This window comes from Trematomus bernacchii, unplaced genomic scaffold, assembly GCF_902827165.1.
Source record: "Trematomus bernacchii unplaced genomic scaffold, fTreBer1.1, whole genome shotgun sequence".
NCBI lineage: Eukaryota > Metazoa > Chordata > Actinopteri > Perciformes > Nototheniidae > Trematomus > Trematomus bernacchii.
This window is the reverse complement of record NW_022987698.1, coordinates 13,115,458-13,141,024: the sequence shown is the minus strand read 5'-3', so window position 1 is coordinate 13,141,024 and position 25,567 is coordinate 13,115,458. Positions and strand designations below refer to the sequence as shown.

Here is a 25,567-nt window from a genome sequence, read left to right as displayed (position 1 = left end):
ATTGTCAGTATTTTCAAACGTGCAGAGGTTGGCCCCAATGACAGGAACACTGTATATTATGACATTTACAATATGATATTTACACATTATAGGTTTCATTCATGTTGCCCTTGGAGTTGTGCAGCCATGTTGATACTTGTCTGTATCATTTGCAGATATATCTTTAGATATCCACTATTCAGAAAACATTGGAGATGTTCTCAAAAGAAATATTTGAAAAAAGTAATTGAAGAATGTTTCTTTTATATAAGACCCAACACAATCACCCAATGCTGTTCATTCCTGTCCTTGATCTTTCCTGTATCTTTTTGCTTAAATGTTTTCATGTTAAAGGTAGGGTAGGTAAGAATGGAGAAACCTGCTCGAGTGCGCTAGAATTTGGAAGTACGCAGCCGAAAAAAATCTGCCCCTTCCTTCACACTTCCTTATAGAGCCCCTCCTCCAACACACACGAACGCGCACATGACCAATGAGGGCACGATATAAGTTTGTGCTGACAGGCAGGTAGGCCATCCAGTTACTTTAGCCGGGCCGGCAAAAATGATTGGTTGTGCTTTTTACAGTACTACGGCTTCCACAGATGATATTTTTTTTATGTATTTATTGTCAAAGCATTTAATATATTCATTGCTATCGGGATGTTAAGAGTATTCCATGGAATATAACAAAAAGTGTTTCTGAAGTGAATTACCTACCCGACCTTTAAGTCATTTATTCAGAAGTACTCAAGCTTTGATTGTGACAAGGATTTAGCAACGCTGTGATCCCGTCTGCTAACTGTCAACACTGATGACACATCTGTAATACAGTATTTGACTAATATCAGTGGCAATGTTAAAGAAGAAAGGAAGTAATTTTAAAATATAAAAGCCTCTATTTTTGTTTAGTTGACTTAGTACGATATGTAAAGAAAGGTAATGTCAGTTATATCAATATTAACATTGGTGCTTGGCCAGACAAGTGTTACAATACTCTGTTGTACTCAGTACTTCAGTACTGAGTGACTTCCCACCACTGCAAGTGATGCATCTGTGATGCCAAAAGAGAAATAAAACCAATGTTACAGCCATGGTTCTTTCTGTCAGTTAAAGATCATCTATTTGGCCCTTCAGTGCTCCTCGTACCTTTTTTTCTACAGAATGAATGAACAAAAAATACTCTAAATCAAACAAACTCCACTTTTACTATACCGCAAATGAGCCTAATGCATCTGTGGCGCTGCCTTGGAGGCGGACGACAGACATAACGTGTAGCTTATTCCAGGGTAACGTATGGTAACAAACCAGGAAGCACATTTTAGCAACCTGTTAAATTTCATGCCCAATTTAGTTTCTGTAAATTGAAATTTACGATTACACAATTACATAATAGGGAGTACTTTGGCATATTTGCCAAGCGCCTTGTCAGAGGTGCACCTGTTTGTAAGGCTCTGAGCTATGATGCTGCATTCGCCAGGCAAATCCATTATTATTACTCAAATCCAGCGGTTGCATTTTTCCTGCTGGGAGTGACTCTCAGTGTTGATTAAGTGCAGCTTTAATCACTGTTGAGGCTCTGTGTTGGCACTACCTGGCCTCGCCTTCTACAACAGGGAATAAGCCTCTGGCTGATTAAAACTTCCACATGCTAATAACACCATTCATAACGCACACCTGGGGTGGCAAAATGTCTGTATAATTATTTCAGAGCTTACTCCTTGGCTCACTGTGAGGGTCAGAAGTGTAATGTCAATAAGCTCGGCAACACAACTAGTTGGTATATTACAACAATGTTAGCTCCAAATGTAAACAGAACTCTCTCTTTCTTCTATTTCAGGAGCAGAGAATTCACCAGGCTGGTTGTGTGGAGAGGACGAGGGGAAGACGATGGCCCCGTTTTCATGTCCGCTGCTTGCCTGTCACATGCCTGTGTTTGCTACAAAGTCACCAGAGAGAAAGGTAAACCTGCTGCCTCCATTACTAACAACAGGCATTGTTTTAAAGAGAACAACCATGTGGTCTGAAGCTTAAATAGGTCTATATCATATGAACTATTATAAGTTAATCTTGTAAGAGTTAGTCTTGTTCATAAGAAATATGAACCCCATAGTTTTTCTATATTTGCACGTTATATAGATGCGTTGTTGGGTTTTTCAGTAGTCTGTTATAAAGGTTTTTTCTGCATGTAAATGGCCTGCAAAGGATAAAATCCCAAAGTTCCCCTCCAGACATCACTATTTAACACTCGCGCTTCTATTGGCTAGCGCTCCAACACATTGTACGTGATACGGGGGGCGGGACATCTCTAAGCGGTTGACCAAACACAACAGAGCCGGCCAGCTAACTTATCGGAGCAGACTGGGCAATAAATATTAATGCTATTACTAATAATAGCTGTTGAAGAATTTAAGAATAAACGATTGATGGAATAGATGACATTCTTTGGATCATCTTACTGTTGCTGTCAGTTTGAAGTCTCACATCACTGCATCTTGTTGGGCTGAGTGCTGATACTCAGGAAGCAGAGTGCTTCCCCTTGGCTCAATCCCTCAAAGCGATTTGACTTTCACCAACGTCTAGTTCTCCTCTTAAGCAGCCATTAGTCCGTAGTGCTGTTGGAATCTTTATTTCAAAGAAAGATTTTGTCGAAAGAGATCATAGATCCATTTAACACAGTCATTTCCCATTGAAGGCAATCAAAGCCCACTTGTCTTGCCCTAACAGCTAAAAATACATTGTCTCGGCGATGATTGCCCTCAGAAACACCTGGACTGCTGGAAGTGCAAGGTGACACGAGAGCATCCCCTTAAGATGCCGGCTGAAGACTTTCGATCAATACATGCTGTTAAGACCTAGAAGCCTCCAATAGATCAAATGGTCAACACAGGTGAGAGATAGACTAAAAGGGTTTTAGAAGTCAGTGGAAATGGTATAAAATCAATTTGCAGGGGCTGAAAGATGATATTTCCGACCACATTTTCTACCTCTATAATGTGGTTACGAGTCTTTCAGAGCAATATGGGTGGTGGGGGGAGCCAAATTACCATGGCCACCGGGGGAGGATGTTATAAAGTGATCATGCAATTATCTTAATGGCTGTGGGACACCCAAGCATAAATCAATGTTCCAACATTAGATTAAGACCTATTCGCCAACCTCAAAGTCTGCTAGCCATGTGAAAGAGATAAGAAGGTGAGGTGAAACAGCAGCTGGAGGTGCGGAAAGTCTAGCCTTAACATGGAAGGGGGGGATTTCCCCAAAGATCTCGCCGACGTTCCGGAGTATTCCGCCAAAGTGTGTTACACCTGGCTGGATACAGAGCCAAGTCAATTAATGTATTTGGAGCCAGTGGGACCCGGCGGTCTCTGAGGGTCTGCTCAGATTCTCCACTTCTCGCACAACAAATGAAGCAGCACCTGAGCACGCCAGAGAAGGGCATGCAGCCACGTCGGTCGCAAATGTGGTTTACCATGAAGTGGCTTCATTTGTCGTTGCTAATAAGACCAGTAATGCACGCTCGTGTTTTTAAGAATAGAGTGAGTTGGGCCGCGGTTTAGTTTAATTTAGTTTAGTTTAGGTAGAGCTGGAGGCCTAAATACCGGGGCTCTATCAGCTGGGTCATATTGTTCTAGGGTCACTATGCTTTTGCAGTTCTTGGAAATCCAGCAGTTGTTGCATGGTGTACGTGAAAGTGAGGTCTCTCAATGAGAGGACGCCTCACACAGACCTGTTTACACATGTTTACCAAACACCACTCAATACAAGATATAAGACATGCATTGATATACTGTATGTGCAGGGGCCTTGGGTTCCAATCAGGTCTGGGACCATTAAAACTGTTTTGTCATCTGTCTCTCCCTTTAAACTCTTCAATAAAGGCATAGATGGTCCAAAAGTGAGGTCTAGAGAGAAAACATTAGGGTTTCACAATTTTGAATAAAAAAAACACAAATATACATTACAAAACGATTTGAGAAATTGGAAGGGTTTAGGGATGGGTCATTTTTTAATCATCATTGTCATTATCGTAAAAATAATATATAACACTATAATGGTGTAATTTTTCAAGACAATCTGTACCAGACAAAGATGGTTTGTTACGTCTGTAAAATGTATAGGCAGGGATATCTCCAGCATCACAATACTTCATTTCAAATAAAAAATGTTGTCAAATATTTTAATAAATATCGTGCTTCCAGCGAACATTGTACTAGTCCATATTGCGATTAAAAAACAATATACAATTCCGATCAATTGTACAGCCCTGCGAAAAATTCATACTAACGTCGCTTTGTGTAAAATGTTGAATTCATATACGTTTTACTGCCTCTCTGCTTGAGTGGCATTTTTCTCTGCATATGTTTGCCTATAAGTACCATAGCTGTGAATTTCTATGCATCACAAGAGTGGGTTTATGATAGGAGTGGGGGGCCTGGGTATCGGAAAGCTGTGGAGGTAAGTAGTGGTATTTTTTTTCCCCCGTTTCACTAAAGAGAAGGTAGCATTAAATGGAGTGACTTTAAGTCCTTCATGCAGAGAAGACTGTGATTAGGGGCTTAACTCAGCAGCAGCCCCCCCCCCCCTCTCTGTGTCTCCATCTTTGCCTCAGCCATCGCCTCTGGGACACACACGCTTCTCTGTGCCAAAGCTCCGCAGCATCTCTTTCTCCAGCTCTCGCAGCTTCTCTTGGCAGTCTGAGTTACAGTGAGTAGAAAGGATGAAGAAAAGGAGGCGAAAAAAAGAAATCCCAGATTAAAAGAGATGTGGCCGAAGGGGCCGAAGCCATTTCCTTCAGAAAATAAAGTTCCAAAGCAGCGTAGCATGAACAACGCGCACAGGTCACCTAAGGGAGCTCAAGCCACCGCTGGCTGTGCAGCTCTGGTCCACTCTGTCCTACTGGGCCAACTCGTTAGGCAGCGGAGATAAACCTTATCGTGAGTCTGCTGAGTGAGAACAGCGGGGGCCGACGGACTCCTTTCAATTTATCTCTTTCATTTTCTCGTTCTCTTCCTCACACAGAATCACAGTATCTTGGTTAATAGACAAACCGCATTCTGATGGTCCTTGTTGTTTAAAGAGTCAACGCACGCGCCGATTCATTGCCCTCCCTGCCATTTTCAGAAATGAAACAGAACAGGTTTGGCAGATGGCCCAAAGGGATGGTGTGAGGTAGTTGGGTTAAAGGATTAATAGGAGATACTATAGCAGAAAGCATAACAGCTAAACCAGATTTCTACATTAAAATCTGCGTTTAAATGGAACAATTAATACCATTTTAAAGTAGAATGCCCTTGTGTTATGCTGATTTTATCTGGAGTGATGCTTTCAATTAATACAGATAAGCAGATCAAATATAAGCTCTGAGTAAATGTGAATCTTTGATTAAAATCCTATAAGGCCATTTCAAACCACATTTAGACATGCAGCACAGGCATACAGCACTGTGCCAAAACAACCAGTGCTGAAACATAAGGACAGATTTAATAAGTAGAATAATTGACAGAAAATTTGTCGTAGGCCATTTTGAGTCATTTTTCGAGAAGAAATGCTAAACTTGAGCTAGTTTTCATGTTTACAAAATGTTAATATTTAATAATTGGTTCTGGGTTACAGTTTGTACAAAACAAGCAATTTGGAAATGTCAAAGGTTATCTGTGGTGTTGATTTTTCATATTTTCCGACATTTTATAGACCTCAGTATTTATGACAACAATTATAATTAGTTGCAGCCTAAATTGAACACTTGATTTTTCATTTTGGCTTACAATTCACTGCCCAAGCAGTAGCAACACAATTTGGCAATATTAACCTTTTTTTGCAAACAAAAACACATTTTGTTGGTTTGGATTGTATTTATTCTGGCTCCATAGTTTCTAGAACTTCAAAAATATCGTATCTCCCTGAAACCTGGAGACCAATTATGGGTACATTTATAAAATACAAGACAATCAGACAGCTCAACAAGCTGCATAACAAGTGGCATCCAATGGCGTCACTAAATGGATCTGAATGTCTTAAATGACGTGCCTGTCCCTATCTAGGACACATATTTTCTTGTGTACTGTATTCCTGTAAAAAGCACTCATTCAGCAAGAAGATCAATGCCTGGTTCCTCTAAACATCCTCCAGCAGGGGCATACTGTATGTGCACTATTTTATGGTGAGTGGACAGGAATCCCTCGGAAGCATAATGATTCACAAACGCCTCATATACTCCCCAGAAGTAAAATACTTCTTCCTCTGCAACTCTAAAAGGTTCTTTAAGATCCAAGGCTACAAAGACTCTTGAAATAGTAAAGAGACATGATTCCAGACTCCGTTTATGAGGCATTAAGCTAGGACAGGGTAGCGGATGGCTGCTATGCCAGAGCTCTTATAATACCTTGGGGGATTTCATCATGTATGCTTTGAAGGGAGGAATGACAAACTGGAAAGGGGTTTGGGCTGCATCAGGGTTAGCTTCCTTTCTCTTTCACTGAGAGGATTAGCTTCTGTGTCTCCGCTCAGAAAACTGAAAATACTCGTCACATCTCACCCCCTTTACATTCCCCTAGTTTACATAGCTCACGCAGATCACTATTATTATTTATCTACGTTTTCTCATTTACAAATGTTTCCCTTTTGGCGTTGGTTTGATTCAGGCAATCCTTTAAACACGTCATAAGTCATTTCCGTCTTTGGCATAATGGTGAAATCACGTTGTTCTGGGTCACAGGGGTCTGTGCTTGTTTACTGCACTAGCCGGTGCTTTTGGGGCATGTTGTGCATGTCGCTCTCTCGCTATGTGTCATCCATCTTCCCCTCTGATGGAGTGATAAGAGAGCAGCACTCCACATTCAGCTAGCCAAATAAAAGTGACTGCATACACAGGAATTAGCTTGTCGAGCAACAAATACACTGCATTCAAGGCTGATGCAGAGCGAGTGACTTGTTTACAAACATGTGACTCATTGGCTTTTACAGCCATGATTTGTCTTATTGTAAAGGCTGCGTGTGTGTCAAAGATGAGACATGTATGTTATGAAATATGGATTAAAAAGGACAATGTGCTTTTGATTTATTTCCTCTTACGGCTCCCTGTTTTTTATTCTAATTGATATGGGTAAAGCCATCAAGTTGACACCATAAGCAATGCTTCTCTGTTTCTCTTGAAGGTCGTTTGCTATACCTTTTTCATAGTAGCAGATATCAGCCACTTCTCTGATTTGTCGCGAATGGATGCCACGGCATGGATTAAACTTCTTATGTGTATCACCTTTTCCTAACACTGCAGTAATATCCTTCTTGCAATTGGAAAAACTCAAACAGCAGGATGTGCCTTTCCTCGAGACAGTTTGGAGAGTATACACTGTTTTTTCTAAAAACCTGAGCCTCATCCTTTATGTTTCCTTCCTCTAGGATAAGCCACAGTATGTGATTATCAGGGTCAGATGAATCATGATGATGATGACCAACAATGCTGCCATGCTTTATTTCCCTATTTGGCTGTTTTTTTATCTTCATCCTCATTTTCACAAATGATGCTCAATCCTGCCATCAGTGGATGCCCATCAGCTACTTAAAGTGGACCTATCATGCTATATTTAAATGATATATTGTAGGGCCATACCTATATAAGGTATATTTATACGTTTCTGTTTTCAAAATACCAAACAGATCATGCATTTTAGCCATGCCTCATTTCGCTCTATGTGCTGTTTGCTGTCTACGGGTCTGATTCTGCTGACCACGCCCCCCTGCAGGAGAGGGGAGACATGCTCTGATCAGCTGCTGGGCTGTCAGAAGAGTGGGAGAAAAAGAGATCTCCGTCCTCCGTGTTTTATTATATAGAGTCGTTATTCATTTGTTTTAAAGCTCAATAAATAACAAAGAAGACCTTTGACCGGCACTTTTCTAATTTTGTCCGGAAGATTTAAACTTTAACGGACATCTTGACCGGCGAAAGTAACTGAAACTGAAACTCTGCCGCACGGTCCCCTCGTTCCTTGGAAGAGGCGGAGAGGTGGGTGTTTGTCATCTGCTGGTGGACTAACCGGAGAGAATTACAGTGCTTGCCTCGACGGGGAGGGATTGCATTGAATTACAGCAGCAGGAGCAAACGCTTGCCTCGGGGAGGGAGAAAAAAAGCCACAGCGGAGAATAAACAGAAGGGTAACCATGGTAACTATGGGCGGGAAGTCTTCTTCGCTGCTTTTGTGGCAGACTACAGCGCCACTTACAGCCCTGGCATATGCACTACAGCGTCTCCAGCGCTTTCGAACGGCAATGGCCGTGGCTGTCTCCTCCTGATTGGTGGAGTTGGCCCAATAGCCGTAGCGCCACCGTCCTGACGTCAGGACAGTGTTCAAATCTGGATCAGTTTTTATCAGATCCGTTGCAGCCCCTTTTTTAGAGATTTGGGTATGGAGGAAAATAGAGAGGGTTGTGTTTTCTGACACTTGGTGAGTTCCCTGGAACACCGGGGACACATATTCATGTATAAAAGACGTACAAAAGTGCATTTTGCATGATAGGTCCCCTTTAATTAAGGGAACATGTTACAAATGTGTTTACTAACTTGCCTTGGATTTAAATCCACAATGTAATACGTTATTTCCACAAAAACAGAGCACTGTTGTTCATCTCTGAGTTCAAAGAGAGAATACAAGCTATTGGCATTCAGAAAGTTAGAATGAGGGAGGAAGTGTCAATCTGGATCATAGCAGACCTGTTGCTGGAGCCGAGACAGACTGGCCCTTCTGGTCAGCGTGGCTCAGCTCAGCCAAACCCCAATTCCAGACACGGCTAACATGTCACTGTCACCAATACAGTGGGCAGTGACAGCACACAAGCTGTGACTGCGTAACACTTCCCATCAAAATGGATCTTTTACTGAGGTCAGGGTAGAAATCAAACTTTGGCATTTGGAGAAAACAACTTTAGAAGAGTTGTGATGGTTGCCAAAATATTGTCTAATATGCCAAGAGTTAGCAGAGGTTAGGCTTTATCCTTTGTAGATCTTGATCTCTACTCCGCCTAATCTGCCTTAAACTCAAGTAATGGTTCGCTGAAAGCTGAAAGCAGCAACTGCTAGCTGAACTGCCTCCCTTGATAAATCCCAGCAGGAAACTTGGATGATAGAATCAAAGAGGCAGAAATATGTGGTGGGTGGTGTCTCCTGGTGTAAATCTTCATTGACATGCTGTTATTAACAGGTTGTTGAGGTGTTCAGACCTTTTTAATTTAGTTGTATGCATCCACATTTTGAATGTTTTAGTGTAGTTTCAATATAAAAAATATGTAAGAAAGGATGTTACGAATATCAAGCGGAGAGCATAGAAGTATTGTAGAAGTGCTCTTAGGGCGGCAATAGCTCAGTCTTTGGGGACTTTGCTTGGGAAACGAAGGGTCGCCTGTTCAAGTCCTGATCGGACCAAACATATGGAGTGTGGATTAGTATCTGGAGAGGTGTTTACCTCCTGGGAACTGATGATGTATCTTTGAGCAAGGCACTGAACCACTAACTGCTGCCTGGCACCTCTCCATAACAAAAAAGCATTTGTTTCTCTATACATGTATTCAGAGCTGATGTGTAATTTCCCCTCCTTCTTCTTCTTCTTCTTCTTCTTCTTTGAGGCGGCGGAGTATGCTGAGGAGGAGGAGGAGGCGGAGGAGGAGAGGAGGAGGAGGAGGGTGAGGACGGAGGATGCGGAGGAGAGGAGGAGGAGGAGGATGATGACGGAGAGGAGGAGGAGGTCGTCTCTGGGATTCGCGGGGAGCGTCTTTTCGTCTTAGGATGCGGCTTCGAGCTTTCTGCTGTTTCTGTCTTCTTTTCGTATTCTTTCTGAGTCTGGCGTTATTCCTTCTTTCTTCTTCTTCTTTTCTTCTTTTTCTTCTTCTTCTATTCTCTTCTTCTTCTTCTTCTTTTACAGTATGAATGACGCTAACAGTAAAGCATCCCTTATTGGCACCCTGACAATGTCCAGTTTGCTGGGGTGTGTATTGCAATGAATAGAGGGATTGATGAATATAAATAATGAGATCCAACCCAGAGAGGTGTAGCAAATCATCTGATGAAGTCATGTCTTCCAAGACAAAATCCCGTGTACCTAAGCTTTTAATTAATTTACTAAACAGCTGGAACAGGGATTGTAAAAAGGATTTGGGATTTTTAATTTGCTGTTGTAATGACAGGATCAAGGTGGGTTTTTAACTGCAGAGTCTGATTTTCACAGTTAGGGTGTACTAAAGAGATCCATTTACTGCATGTAAGTTCAGTTGTCTTATCCCAATTTACATGGAAATTACATGTTGGTTACAAGCGTGACTCACTATGCTGTGTGCCACATTGAAACATGCATTTCCTTTTCCCTTTATGACGTTCCCTGCCAACAGAGGGCAGTATGGGGCCTGTGTATTCATGAGCAGGGCAGACACACCCACCACTTGACAGCGAGGTCATTTGTAGAGGGCCTGATCTGTTGCTTTGACAGTTAACATACTAATTACAGGGAATCATATATACACTCTAGCAATGCCTCAGAGTAGAGTCCTCCTTCTCTGGCCCAGGGTTTCTGCTCACTCTGTACTTGTCAAGATAGCATGCAGGAACAAATTATGCACCCAGAAGGGAAATCCTGCAGATCTGCTAAATGTGCTAATTCGGTCACATTCTTCTTCTGTGATTATACATCAATGTGGAAAGGACGATAGGCAAAATCTGCATCAATTCAAACGGAAAAGGGAAGAAAGCTCTTTCCTCGTTGATTTCTCATTGTGCCAAACCAATCCTGTTTGTTGCAGTGATGTGTTCTCTCCTTATTCTCTGCAAGGCTAATTAGTCTGCCTGCTACTTGCTTTAAAGACGTGGACTACTACCACTCTAAGTGCTGCTTAATTTATTGTTGTGTGCTGAAGGATTTAAGGACATGTTGTCTTAACTGTCTCTGCTCTTTTTTTTGAAGTAGGTGCAAATGTGGAATTTTATGCAATTTAGAAGAAAAGTGTTTTCACTTATTTAAAGCGCTATTTGTTGAAACAAAAAGCGAACAACAATTTGTCTTTTCTAGTGTGACTAGTGTGTCATTTTGTGGTTGATACAAACAACACCGTTGAGTCATGCCTGGAAACTAACTATTTTGTTTCAAATCATCAAAATCCAAGCTTAAAAAAAGGTTGAAAAATCAGATTAGTATATTTGAAACAGTTGCTATTTGTGTTTGTTTTATGTCATGCCAAACAGGCCACCACATAATAGGGATCCAAGGATTTTGAGGGGGAAGATTCAAATTTGGGAGGTGCTCCTTGATGTGCAGAGCTTCCTTGGCAAACTAATTCAAACCACCACATGGCTAAGACTGAGCTGGCACCCAAGCTCCCTTTCGTCGCTGCGCCTCCTGCCATCTGATATTAAGGATTGTAGAAAGCCGTGTCCACTCTTGTGGCCGGGGTTTCATTTAGTACCTCATGTTGACAAATAGTTCTGTCAGGTTCTGTCTTTGAGGTGGGTAACGATTGCTCACCCAAAGCTTTTTCTGGGCCTAGTGCGGATGTCTCCTGTCTCTGGCATAAAAAGGGAAGTGAAGATTGAGGATGTGATTGACTACACACAGAGAAGTTTTGGCCCGTAGTCTTCTTTTGAATCCATTAATGCAGGGACTGCCATGGCCGCAGGAGTCGTGTGTGTGCGCGTGTGCGAGTGTGTGTGTGTGTGTGTGTGTGTGTGTGTGTGTGTGTGTGTGTGTGTGTGTGTGTGTGTGTGTGTGTGTGTGTGTGTGTGTGTGTGTGTGTGTGTGTGTGTGTGTGTGTGTGTGTGTGTGTGTGTGTGTGTGTGTGTGTGTGTGTGTGTGTGTGTGTGTGTGTGTGTGTGTGTGTGTGTGTGTGTGTGTGTGTGTGTGTGTGTAGGGGGCATAGCGAATTTGCATCACATTTGTTGGCCGTGTGTTGCAATCGTTCAGCTAGGAGCGGTGAAGGACACGAGAAAGAAAATCTCAGTCGAGTCATGAATTTGAGTTTGTGATGTCCTACCAATGTCAGGCTGTGGCTCTGAGCAGCGATATGCAAAACCACTCTCCAACTTCATTCCACTTATTGCTGATATGATCTGTGGCATAGCCAGGGGAGACAGGGAATTGCTACTGTACAGACAGTGGTTATTAAATTGAGGGAAATGTGCCGGTTTTAATAATAAGCTGATATCCATATGGTTTTGCCGCCGGTCCTTATGACCTCCAAAGGACCTGATAGAGGACAATCAAGAGTTAAAAATAAGGCTTTCTACTCTGCCCTCTCGTGCAGATGGGTTAATCTTATTGTCTTCAAATGACTTTGAATATTCCGAACATAACGCAGGCCTGCAAGCACAGCAGGTGGCTGGCCCCTTTGATCTGTGCGTGTAGATGCGGCTGGAATTTAAATCGCAGGGTGACATGGAGCTCATGAAATCATCACTTGAAAAGCAAATTCCAACTTTGATCCTGTTGTCCTTTTGTATTAGGTTCATTATGAGAGTGTGATGTATTGGAAAACAGATAATGTGCAAACAATGTTTTGCTGTCCCCATATGGTTGTGCCGTAAGTGTGTGTCCACAAACGGTGTGTGTGTTTGTAGAACGGCTTATGTAGCATTTTGTACACTGTATCTACACTTAATTGCCAGCTGCACTGAACATTTTATGTCAACAAATGTCACATAACTGTATTATGTTAGGTGAAAGCAATAATATTAGATTAAACCTAGGCCTGTCGCGATAATCGATAAATGTACTTATCGTACGATAAATAAAAATGGACTCGATAACTTTTCTGAGCTCGATAAATAGCCGTTTACATAAGAATATGACCAGCATTTTAGCCAGGCGTGCTGTGGCTACCGGCCACGCGCGCTGTGAGGGGCAGGGCTGACACACAGCCAGGTCAGGAGTCAGACACTCCGCCTGCACGTGCAGCAGTGTATCCAAATTAATAATATAGCGACAAGCGGGAGACAACGTGTGACTTACTCGAGGGGAATTTAAAGTTAAATGGAATTGGTTACAAAACCTAACTACACATCTCCGGTGTGGCAGTATTTTGGATTTAAGCCAAATCAAGGAGGCGAACCTATGGATTTGAATGAGCCGGTGTGTCGCATTTGTTTAAAAAAGGTAGCGGCAAAAGCAGGCAATACCACAAATCTTAAACTACACCTAAAACACAACCACCCCATTCCGTTTTCCCAGCTGGTAGCAAACACGGCAGCTGGAGATGGAGAGCCCCTACCTTCCCGACAGTTTACAATCAAAGATGCATTTGCCCGACAATGCAAACATGTTGGTGTTCCTTGCTCGAAAACTTTGAAATACAGATTTGAATATGGCTTGTTGAGGCATCTGGGTCTTTGTATGGACAGTGGACTGTACACTTGACTGTTGTTTTAAGGAGGGTTTTTTTTTGCTTGTGAGACAATGTGTGCTCATATTTATTTATATATATATATATATATATATATATTATCATTATGTCAGTGGTCTAAAATGGTCTTACAACAGTGAGATGTTATTGTATTATTGTTTATCGCAATAATTTCCAGGAAAATGTATCGTCCAACAAAATTAATTATCGTGACAGGCCTACTGTAGTTGAACCTAAATATTTTTTATTTAGACTTGATATTATTGCTTACAACTAACCGAATATTTTGACATAATACTTTTAATTAATGTCAATGTTTAAGCTTTTTCAGTATGATCATTTTAGACCATGCAGTTTGTAGTGTTTACTGTATAATATTTTACAGTAGAATTATATTGTTGAGATATAATTTCTAGCATGTGTAAGATTGGTTCATACTCTGTTCCTTCTGTTTTTAAGATTATTATACAGATGCAATCTATTGATAAAGAAAATGAACTTGACATTTTAGTACAAGGTCCGAAATATATTGAGTATGTTGAGCTTCCAAAGCAAACATACCTGTTAGAGTTCCAAAACGAATGTTGACATTAAAGGTCGGATCAAGAAGAAACGTGGTTAACAAACCCAGCATCATTATGTGTTTCACAAGTGAATCAATGAAGAAATGCCACTGTCCATCAGAGCCTGCCTTCTTGATAACCAGAGCAGCAACTTTGCAAAATCTCCCACGTTAGTAGCTTGTTTAGTGTGCATAACCTGTAGCACTGCTCTGGATGCAAGTCATTTTAGGTTAGACTGGGAATTCACTCTGCGGCCGTCCTGCCTTGTAGCCTTAGGCAGTGGGGTTGCAGTGGGGAGGGTACGCCAGAACCAGTCAATTACCAGTTAATAAACAGTGAAAGTTTTCTATTAGAGCTTGTTAGTGCGTGTAAAAGATTGTTGGTATGTGGAATTGGGGGAAGGCACTGTGACTGTGGAATTAGAAAAATAAATACAGCCATATTCCCTTCCCCTGGGTCTTTTATAGCACCCAGTTCTCTGCATGTGTATCATCTATGGAGATAATTTGTGTTATTTGATTTTCAGCAGGCTATGCAGTGCAATATATAGTATTTGCAAACTCATGTTTTTTTTCTTTTGAACAGTGCAGAAGTGTTTGCTCAGGGGCTTTCATTTAAAGCAGTATTTCAAAAGGGACTATAGAGAACTCTTTCCAATAAAGAGAATCCATTACATACTGTAGGCATGGGGGAGGCCACCCGGCTGCAGTGTGTCTTGTCATTGATAACATTAAGGGCCCCTGGTGGATATGATGCATGGACCCTCTTTTGGATAGCGCTTGTCACAAATCTAATCTCGTGGTGAATCCCTCACATATCTGAGGGCAGTTTTAACACTGCTTACAGTGGAATACTGCTTTAAGGGACATCATTGCACTTGAGTAGCCTTGGGAAGTAGCACAACAGTGATTGGATTTGGGGAAGTCAGTCTTACCAAGGGGACCCTGCCCTGACAGCAAAAAGCATGAATCATCAAAACCCTACCCTGTCACATCAGACCACCACCAATAACAACTTATTTATTTGTTTGCTCAAAGATCTGTGGGTGTGTAACTAAAGCTCCAAGGAAGTGTGCCGGGTGTTTTTTTAGTGGCCAAACTATGGTACTACAACGTACGTGTCAGTCTGTGATGTCATTGGGTCTAACATTTTTTTTTTCAATTGACTTACATTGGGAAAGAGACATCTTTAAATCAGAGGAACATTTTTTTTTTATCGAAATAAACCTCACTGTCTGAATACTTAAATATTCCTTATTTATATCATTACAGCCTAAAAGTTGTAAAACGCACTCCAAGCCTAAACCAGAGTTATTTTCCCTCTCCAATCATTTGACCAAGTTGAGAGCAGACGTGGGCGGGGCTTAGGTAAAGCTCAAGTGCATGCTTTATAGACCCAGACCTGGGTATTTTTGTTCTAAAGAGTCATGCCTTTTTTGTTTCAGTGAGTAACTCTCATAGGAATGAGCGGCGCTCCCCCTACAACACTGTATAGAGTTCTCCTCATACATCCGTGGTGTAACTAGGCACAAATTGTCCACAGTAGATAAAAGAGACTCATGATAATTGGTCCCATCCATTCTTTCCTACAGGACTAGGTGTAATTACACACATTTTACATTTATCTTCCAGGAAAGGAAAGGATGCTCCTCTGCTGGAACTGGAACCAGCATATGGGCTGGCGGCCTCTTGGGGTAATGGGTTGGGCAGACTCTCTGTCGACCATTGGGTCATTGGTAACCAGCAGCTGGGAGGCCGCCCTCTCATCACATCAACAAATCTCCCTTTAATTAGCTCACCTGCCCGTTTCCTCCCTTTTCCTACCCACGCTCCCTGAAGTCCTCCATCAAACCTCTCTCAGCCGGCTTACAGGTTCACCTTCCTCTCTCATCCTGCCTCTCTCATCCTGCCTCCACACCTGGGAATCGCTTCGGCTTCTCAACTTCACTCCTAAACACACTCATTACACACACTCATTCACACACACACCCACACACACACCTACCTACCGCTATAAACAAGACTGACAATTGACTTCAGGAAAGCATGGATCTCATTGATTTTTAAATGGTGTCTCAGTGATACCTTATTAGCATTAGGTTCGCGACTGAGATGGTCATTTCTCAAGAGCACATTTCCTTTGTGTCTTACAAAATAATTTGCAAATTCCCAGATGGGAAATGATCCGCATAGGCTCTGTTATTCTGTTCACCCAGGATCCTTCTGTTGGCTGTTTAAAGATGTTCAATAAGTGGACCAACGGTTTTTTGTATTGATCATAGTCTCTGCCTGCACTTTAATGGGGATACACTGCATCCTTGCCTCAGTAAACCTGTGTACCTTAAGCCTAGTGAGCTGCTCTCATACATAATGTTGCTCAATTTAGGCGTCCAAATGTAAATTGCAAATGTAATAACATGGAAAACATGTTTCATGCTTATAAGTGCATAATTTTGTAGATTTAAAACATTTTCCTGTGAGAAAAAAAAGCGCTGTTTTAAGAATAATTGGCTGCCATTAGCGACTAGCTAATTATACTGGTTGAATATGATAAATGAGATGTCCTCTTTATACCCCTGATGATTTTACAAGAAGAGGCGTCATTTTATTGGTGGATATCTCATTAAGGAGCAAGCCTCTTCATTTACATATCTCTTTATCTGGATGATCCCAATGCACAATCCTGCCTTACAATATGAATGAAGTTGTGATGCGACTGTTCTCATGGACTGGATGGATCCCACTAGTATTGCCAGACTGACTCCAGAGAGTGCTAACATATAAAGCAATCTAGGTCTGAGAAGATTGGCCTACAATGCCTGCCAGTCTCAGGTGCCTGATAAAATCCAAACAGCATTGAACTACCAGCACCGTTCCTCACAGTGCTCCAGTCCCACTGGTGCACTGCTACACTCTTTCTCTCTTAACCACAGTCTTCCATATGGACACTATTATGGCTGCTGCTTAATTACCTATCAAAAAACATTTCACTGCACTTGACAGAGGGCTGGCAGAAGGGGCGTTGGAGGAAAAAAAAGACATAGACAGTGTAAAAGGAGCAGACATACAAAAAGGAGTTAAAGATAGGAATGAGAAATGGGAACTGAGAGATTGATGGAGAGGACGAGCCATGCATCTGTGAATTTGAATAGATGGGGACAGACACGGAGGGGAGTGGCGGAACAACTTCGCAGTGCAGATGGGGAGAGCAGTGATCTGGACAGTATCTTTTTTGTTTACAAACTCACACAACAAGAGAGAAAGAAGGGAGGGTCCCGGGCAGAGGAGAGGCTATACATTACCTGTGATTGATGCTTTCCGCCGCGGAGGACGACAGTTAAAGATGTGTGGTGCTCATCGCTGACCCTCTATTCACTCCTTCCTCCTGCTCTCACCCCCCACCGACCAAAAAACATACAATTATCTGTTCCGTCTGTCAAACGCTCAACCCTGAGCGACCATCCACCAAAAGAATAATAATATCCTACTAGACAAACTGCTGGTTAGAAGAGCAGCTTTTACCAAAGGAGGTTTGATGTATCAGCCACAAGCTTCTGCACTGTAAATTTCAAACCTCCTTCATTCACCTTCAGGCAAACAAAACTGCGTAGGAATATAGATTTATTTTCCCATGGTAAGCAAAATAAGTCAAACTCAAAGTTACACCAAAACTAGGAATGAAAACAAATGTATTGGAATAAAGTAAAGGAAGCTAAAACTAGGCCCTGATGTTTGCCCATAATAACATAAATATGAACCATCATTTTGAGTGTTGGTCTTTTTATCTTTGATTACTTCAGTCGATTTCCGCTTTATGAAGAGAGAGCTGAGCCAGAAGGCAAAGTTCTCAATCTACCGGTCCAGCTTGGTTCCTACTCTCATCTATGGTCATGAAAGGTGGGTCATGACCAAAAGAATCGGATCGCATTCAGAAAGCAGAAATGCGTTTTCTCCGAAGGATGGCTGGCATCTCCCTTAGGGATAATGTGAGAAGTTCAGCCATCCGGCAGGGACCGCTGCTGCTTTGTGTAGAAAGGAGTCAGTTGAGGTGGTTCTGGCAACTGGTAGTAATGTCACCTAGTGTTCCAAGCACGTCCAGCTGGAAGGGGAACAAGGGGCTGACCCAGGACCAGGTGGAGAGATTATATCTCCACGCTGGCCTGGGAGAGCCTTGGTTGATGTGGCCAGGGAAAGAGAAGTTTGCTGGAACTGTTTCCATCTCCGGATAATCATAAGAAAATGGATGGATGGATAGAGAATCTAAAATGTCACTGTTGTCACTGTTCATGTCCTTAGTTATATCATCCTTTTGGATTTGACATAACATTGCTTTTTGAGATACATAATGTCCACAGGTATTTTGAATGTTATGTGAAAATATGTGCCCATGCAAGAAAGAAATGTTAAGAAATGGTTCGTAACATGTTTGTTCAGCTCCATTTTACAGCTTATAATGTGGGTTGAAATCCATCCACCCTTATTTAAAATGACAAAGCTCTTGTTTACAGCAAAGCTGAGGCAGTTATTTCCCGCAGGAAATTTGAATTCACTTATATCATTGTAATAAAAGTGACCCTTCAGTTCCAGTTGTGTGGTCATTCCGAAGCAAGACTGCATCAAAGCAATACAAAAAAAGGCTTGTTTTTATTATTGAGCCCTGATACATATATAATCCATAATTATTGTGTCTCTTCTAGCTGGAAGCTGCCCTCCACAATCCTGTTCAGTGCGCGTTGTTGGGCTTCTCTGCAGCGAGCACCTCCTTACCTCAAGGCTACTTCTGGGTAAGTAATGGGTTTTCTTCTCACACAAAGGCACGCTCACAAGCACACACCCAACCTCTCAATTGAATGCCAAATTATTGCAAGGAATGACAAGGCAAAACAATGCATATTTTACAGTTCCTGATCATTTGTTGCTTTTACCACATTGCCATGACCATTTTAATGTATTTTTCCACATTCTGCTCACATTCATTAAACAATTAAATATACAAAAGAATATATCTCAAGGCTAAGAATGAGACATGCACCACTTTTCTCTGTAAAATGTTGCCAGGAAACTGAATAACTACGGTACAGTATAAAGACCAGTGGTCTAACCCATCACAATCCCCAGACTTGTGGGATTTTAGCTGGATTTAGAAAAAGGGGGAATTCAGGTGGAAAAAAATGATGCAGGGAATCTGCTATTAATCTTTAAGTTTCAATTTTTGTCTCTCCTACTTTTTGGAGAAGGCAAGCAATTTATCATGTAATCCTCTTTCAAACTAAAAGGTGGCTAAATCCAGTGTAAGTCCTCCTGGACACAGACTACAGCTCGCCGTCTCAGACTTTTGCTTCTGTGGTGCTATCGTAAAGAGGACTGTATGCTCACTCAGATGGGGGAAGGAGATATGGTGGAGCGGGCATTTAGGGCAATAGGATATCAGTGTTTAAAGGAGCAAAGGCCAGTCTGACTTCCAACCTCTCTCAGAGAACAAACTATTACAGATGACTTAAATGCCCCTGACCTTGTCCTCCCACACCGTTTGGACGGACAAAGGTGGCTTTTCTGTTTGGGGTTTGTTGGACCAGTGAGATAAAAGGTTTTCAATTCCATTACCACGTCTTGGGTTCCTGTACATTTAACCATCAGATGTTGTTTCTGCAGTTTCCGCATTGAGAATGTTCATTTGTTTGAAAGGGGCCCTATAATGCTATTTGGGTTTTTTACTTTCCTCTAGTGTGTTGTATAGGTTTTTGTGCATGTAAATGGTTTGTAAGAGCTAAAATCGCCTTGTTCCCTCCAGAGGGAGTTTCTCTCTCACACACTCCCCCCTTTCTGAAATGCTTCGCTTGGACTCCTTGGTTTTCTCTCGTAACTTAAAAGACATCATATGTACCACTTGCATATCTATTGGCTAGTGCTCCAAACACATTGTACGTGATAAGCTAAGGGGCGGGACCAAAACTCATGTACAACAACTTCCTTACTTGCAATAAATAAGCACTAATTAGAGGGTTATTGAGGAAAAACTCAACTAATGGCTTATTACTTGTAGAATATGGTCATGTAGAATAAGGCATTAATAAGTGTTTTATAATGACTAATAAAGAGCCAATATACTGGGAATATGCATGTTAATTAAGAACTAGTTGATGGTGAATTTGTGTACCTTAATATAAAGTGTTACCCAAATATGAACCTGGAAATTAGCATAATATGTTATATTTAAGTCATAAGTAACATGATTACAAGGGAATATGTCTTTTGGGTCTCTGAATGCTGACTTCTAAAATAATATTCTTTGACTAAGCCCTTCAAATAATAAGCCTAATAATAAAATATATAATATGTGTGACCATCCGATGCCCACCTGTCGCTGTTCTATATATTTTTTATTGTTCTGAAGTTTTACCAAGTCATACCTTGCTAAATCCCATGTGTTATGACACACTTGATTTGAGTTCAAGCTCACACAGAGACTGTATGGATCTGAATCTTAAAGAAGGAACAAGTCTGATGTTCAGAGCATTGCTCAGTAAACAATGACAGTGCACCTCTTGGTTGAATTCTAATTCAAATGTTTGTATTTAGAGGCAGTCACATTCGATATTCTGAATTAACTTTGGTACTCTTATTGCAATTTAATATCTTAGGCATGTTTGCCAGAAGAGACCCAAGCACGTTAGGACATTAGTAGTGAATGCTATCTGAAAGGAGGCCTTAATGAAATATGTCAAGGAGGACTGTTACTCAGTAATGCAATTTTTCAATCCAATGTATTTTGTCATGAATGGAATACAAGTATCCAGATTCAATTAACTCCAAAAAATAAATAAAATGAAGATGTTCCCGTTTGGAGCAACTAGCACACCTGACCTTCAAGCAATACATGGAACATACTGCCCAGTACAACATGTAACCAAAGCAAAAGCTGATATCCACAAAAATACTATTATTAAAGGCTTACTGATCCAGCCAGAATAATTAGTGGCTGTGCTTCGGAGAGTTGGATCTTCCTCCCTGGAAGGCTCGTCAAACAAGGGATGACACTAATCATGTTAAAGTGAGATGGGCTATGGGGATCTCTGTGTGCTTTGATCAGAGTAATGACATTATGTTTAATCAGCCTGATACCTCAGTCATCGCCTTCACCTTCCACGTCCAAAACATCCTACTTATCATTCTCAGATAAAGTCTCCATTTGCTCTGCCATTATGATTCTCTTCGAATCCTCTTCTTCTTTTCAGGGATTCAAAGCATGCATCAAAAATGGGGAACTGGAAATGCATCCGTTTCAGACAATCACATCAACAATCTGGTGACCCATGGTTTCTGGCTTAATGTGGCGAATACAATTGGGCAGAGAGTGCCATCATGACTTTTCTCCCACGTTTCCTCGCTGCCTCCAAAGCAATCTAATTAATGCTGGAAGAGCGTTTACTGTTCGTGGAGTTCTTGCTTCTCCCAGGCCAAGAACAGGAATCCGTCCAGGGCACGTTTCCAGTTCTCTAAATAAGTAGTAATGACTTTGTTAGGAAACAGTATGTGCACTAGATATCGGGCGAAGAGAGGTGTTGTTGAATTAAAGAGAAGGGAATGTTTTTGTTGACCGGGACAGTGGTGGAGGGGTTAAGGACATACAGGTGGCAGCTGAATGTATAAATCATGGGGGATTCTTGGTAAGGGGGCCTTTGCCCCTGGCTATGGTTACACAGTCACTTGAAGCCGTGTTTTTTCAAGCCCCTCGCTGCAAGATAAGTCCTCCCTATCCTTTTTTTTCACCCTGTGCAACAGACCATTATTTGTTCTGGCTCATTCTCAAGAGCCCACAGGATCGCTCCTGTCCAGATTTTGCACGCTGATACAAATCAAACAAATGATTGCATGCAAATAAGGGTGAGCGTTGAGGAGAAGAGCTAAAGACTATATTTAGCTCATGTCACATTCACACGATGTGATTCATACGGAGAATAAATCTTTGGTGTCTAGCCGCGAGCAGCCGTGCTTCCTTTCCCCAGAAGGACATTGTATTCCGTCTGGACATCCACCTTGGCCCTCGTGCAGGATTAATGATTGAAATCATATTGAAAAACCACAGCGACACTTTAGTTGTTTAGGAATGTGAGCAATGCCACGTAATTGGAATGCATCAGAGATAGGTTGGAGGACTCCTGCTGTCCTCGTTTTCCCGGCATTGGCTTTGACAGGCCTACACAAAGTCCAATATAAATGTGGTGCATGGGAAATGATGCAGACACTCAGCTTGTGCGGGGTGAATTGCCATGGGAAGCTCGGCATGATTGGTGGATCTTTTCTGATAACATCCAAGGTTGCCTTTCTGTTTGTTAGGAGAACAAACAAGTGCCTTTTCAAAACCTAGTACAGGCATTGATGGTTAAAATGTGGTCCAATTTGAGCCAGTGAAAGCTCCCAGCTTTTCCAAGGCTTGTGTTTACTTCTTTGCTGGTACTTAAAAAAGCATATTCTGTGCTTGATTTGACCTTGGACATATCAAAAACAAAATTTGAGTTCAAATAAATAACAATTTTTTTATATGTAATCACTGAATGACTCAAGCAATAGACTACTAACTTGATCTTGTAAAAAAAAAAACTCATTGATAAGCAACTCGGAGCCTTTCAGAAACTTAGAGCCTCTGTTCTCGGCTGATGAAAAGATCGCAGAGCTATAAGAATTGTTTGATGTTCTAGAGATGACATTGTGAATCCATTATACAATGTGTTTAAAATTCCAAATGATATTCAAAAGAAAAAGTGAGGCAGGGCTGCGAACGACAAGGTCTGAAAGGATAATTGATTTTAGCTTTTTTTCTAAATCTAAATTGCTGACAGGTAGAGAATGTTTAAACTAGGGACCCATTATCCCCCGAACTCCCCCATTTGATTAAGACAGGGAAGCAAGCATGATCTAAAGGGAAGCTGGTTCTGCTCCTTTCACTTTTTTTTCAGTTTCTCTAGAATAGTTATTACCCTTGGCATTGTGATTCAGTCCGTCGGTCCAGCTTAACATGAGGTCTTGACCTTTTTCAAACTGCTTTTATTCTCCCAACAGGTGGCTGGTGGAGAAGGCTCGCATGGCCAGATTGAGATATTTTCCCTCAACAGGCCCATGCCAAGGACTGTGAAAAGCCTGCAGGTAGACTCAGCCGCCCGATGTCTGGAATATGTGCCAGAACCTTCTCCGACTGAGGAAACTGATGCAGGAGTTCAAAAGGCCCCGACAGGGATCGGTGCCAACATTTGTGTCGGATTAGACGATGGGCGGTGAGTTTAATCACAGAATGATACAGAAACATGAGCAAAAGACGCTTTTCGGTTGTGATTATTGAATCAGAATACCTTTATTCGTCCCAGAGAGGGGACATTTAAATTGTTACAGCAATAGTGAAGCTAGAGATAAAAAAAAGAATACAAAAAAAAACACTATTAGATAAAATAAAAGCGGCATGCACAAAAAATATAAAATACAAAATTAGAAAAGATGTAAAGTTATTCAAATGTACAAGTTACATTCCAAGTAGATTCTAATTTACAAATTGCACATAAGTGTTATTGCACAACAGTGGTATCGTAGTCTTAAGTTGTGGGAGTGTGGGGGTCTACCAGGCGCCACGCTGGTTGCAAAGTAAATGAATGAGGTCAAGTATAGATGATGGCCCCGCCCACTTTCAGATACAAAATATTTTCATCACACCTCAAGCTGCTGTGTCCTATATTGCACATAGTACGACAAGAATATCAGAAGTTCAGATTTGTATTTACTTTTACTTAAAAAATATATATATTTGGCCTTCAACAGAGAGGACAGGGATGGTAATCAATGGGACCCGGTCAGTCCAATACATGTACGTCTATGGAAACACTTCCTCACAGCTACATTATGATGCTAATTAGGTCAATGTCAATCATCAAAGTAAACATTTGTCATGTTAAAAGTCAAAGCAGTGACTGTAGGTGCTGCATTCAAATGTAAAACACTGACAAGCCAAGGAAATACCAGTTTAATGTTAGCCTGCTGCCTGCTGCCTGCCTCCAGTCCACCTGCAGACTGACAGGTCATCGATTAGATTACAAATCGACAGCGATCATCGATCTCCAATGACATTGTGTAATTGGAAGTGTGACTGACCATCGTAATTGGCCTCCTTGTAGATAAAAAAATGCAAAATATTGTTAATGTTTTGATTGGGCTGGCGAACATCTCAGAATTTGTATATATCTCTGTCATCTATAGAGATGAGATTAAACGGAAACAGAAAATATGCAATTGAAAAATCAGAAATACAAAGAGAACACAAATGATGTTTAGTACATCCCGCATCTTCTATCCTTTCTTACGGTCCCCTGAGGTTTCTAACAGTATAGATTTGCTCGTCAATATTTCATCAAAGCAAGAAATCAGAGTTGATACCCCGACACAGCATCAATACTGCTACAGCTGCTAAGATCACAGTTTCATTTTCAAATCCAATAAACCTTCTGATCCCCTCTGTGTAATGGAGGATAGGTTTAATCTCACTCTCCTGTCACAGTTACTGTGAATACATTCCTTTTTTTTTGACCATAGGAGAATATACTTTAGTTTCAGATTCTGACATTATATTACCACTTTTCTGTAATTCTCCTTTACAGTAGTGTTTAGTCAGCCTAAACCAAACGTCAGCAGTTTTTTTACGCTGACTCATTTTTGTATTGTAAGCGTCTGTCAAGGGAATAAGAAAAAAGACATACAGTAAAATACAAAAACAAACAATTCCAGCCATTTTTAGGGCACTTGGAAAACTGTCAGCTCCAATGCTATTTAATATTTTATTCTCAGACGTAGATACAACAGTCATGAGCATTTGTCATTCTGAAGAATACAATAAGATGCAGCGAAGTTCAAATGGCATTTCAAACATGAGAAAGACAGAGTGGTTGCACATACACAATGCTTTGCTCCAAGTGCACTGTTAAATCAAACTGCATGAAAACGAGGCACTCTGTCATTTCGAATGACACTCATTCATCACGTCGGCGTGTGCTGTTTTTTTTCTTCCAGCATACTTGTTTACGGCAGTGTGGACACTACAGCACAATGCCTGCTGACCCTCCACAACCCAGAGGGCTGCCCTGTGCTGTGCCTGAAGCACTCCTCTCGCTTCCTGTTTGCAGGCCTCCGGAACGGCACCATGATGGTTTATGGAAGAAATAAAAACGGTATGTTTCTCTCAAGGTTGCATGTTGCCATTCTCTATGTGCTACTTCAGTACTTTTGTTTTACTTTAATAAAAGTATCCTAACTACAGTGCAAAAATACACAGTTCCTAGTCAAAAGGCTGCATTCAAAATTGCATGCAAGTAGAAGTACATAAGAGTTAGCATCAAAATATACTTAAGGTACAAAAAGTAAAAGAAAAACATAAATACACAACGTGTGTGTTTTAATTTGAAAATATAATTTATTTTTAAGTTCAAATTATTTATATGAGGTGTAAAATACCTTATAATGCTTAAAATAAATAGTGAGCAGCATTTCACCTCCTCTACTGGGTCCATACAATCTATATTTACAGTCGTCAGTTATACAATATGTCCCTGAGAGCCCTTTAAAATTAAACTATCTATCTTAAAATCTATAATCTAAATCTGTGTTGTTAATAATAATA

General features: G+C 41.2%; 1 protein-coding gene across 6 annotated transcripts in view; it reads left to right on the top strand.

Annotated features, from left to right (window-relative positions):
- arhgef10la (Rho guanine nucleotide exchange factor (GEF) 10-like a) overlaps nucleotides 1-25,567 on the top strand; it is a 133,629-nt gene that overhangs the window by 83,695 nt on the left and 24,367 nt on the right. For all 6 annotated transcript variants that reach the window (XM_034139036.1, XM_034139035.1, XM_034139039.1 and 3 more), the window contains 4 exons: nucleotides 1,816-1,937; nucleotides 18,609-18,695; nucleotides 22,972-23,183; nucleotides 24,961-25,118. In XM_034139036.1, the coding sequence (XP_033994927.1) occupies nucleotides 1,816-1,937; nucleotides 18,609-18,695; nucleotides 22,972-23,183; nucleotides 24,961-25,118 (579 nt within the window). The remainder of the gene's footprint in view (nucleotides 1-1,815; nucleotides 1,938-18,608; nucleotides 18,696-22,971; nucleotides 23,184-24,960; nucleotides 25,119-25,567) is intronic.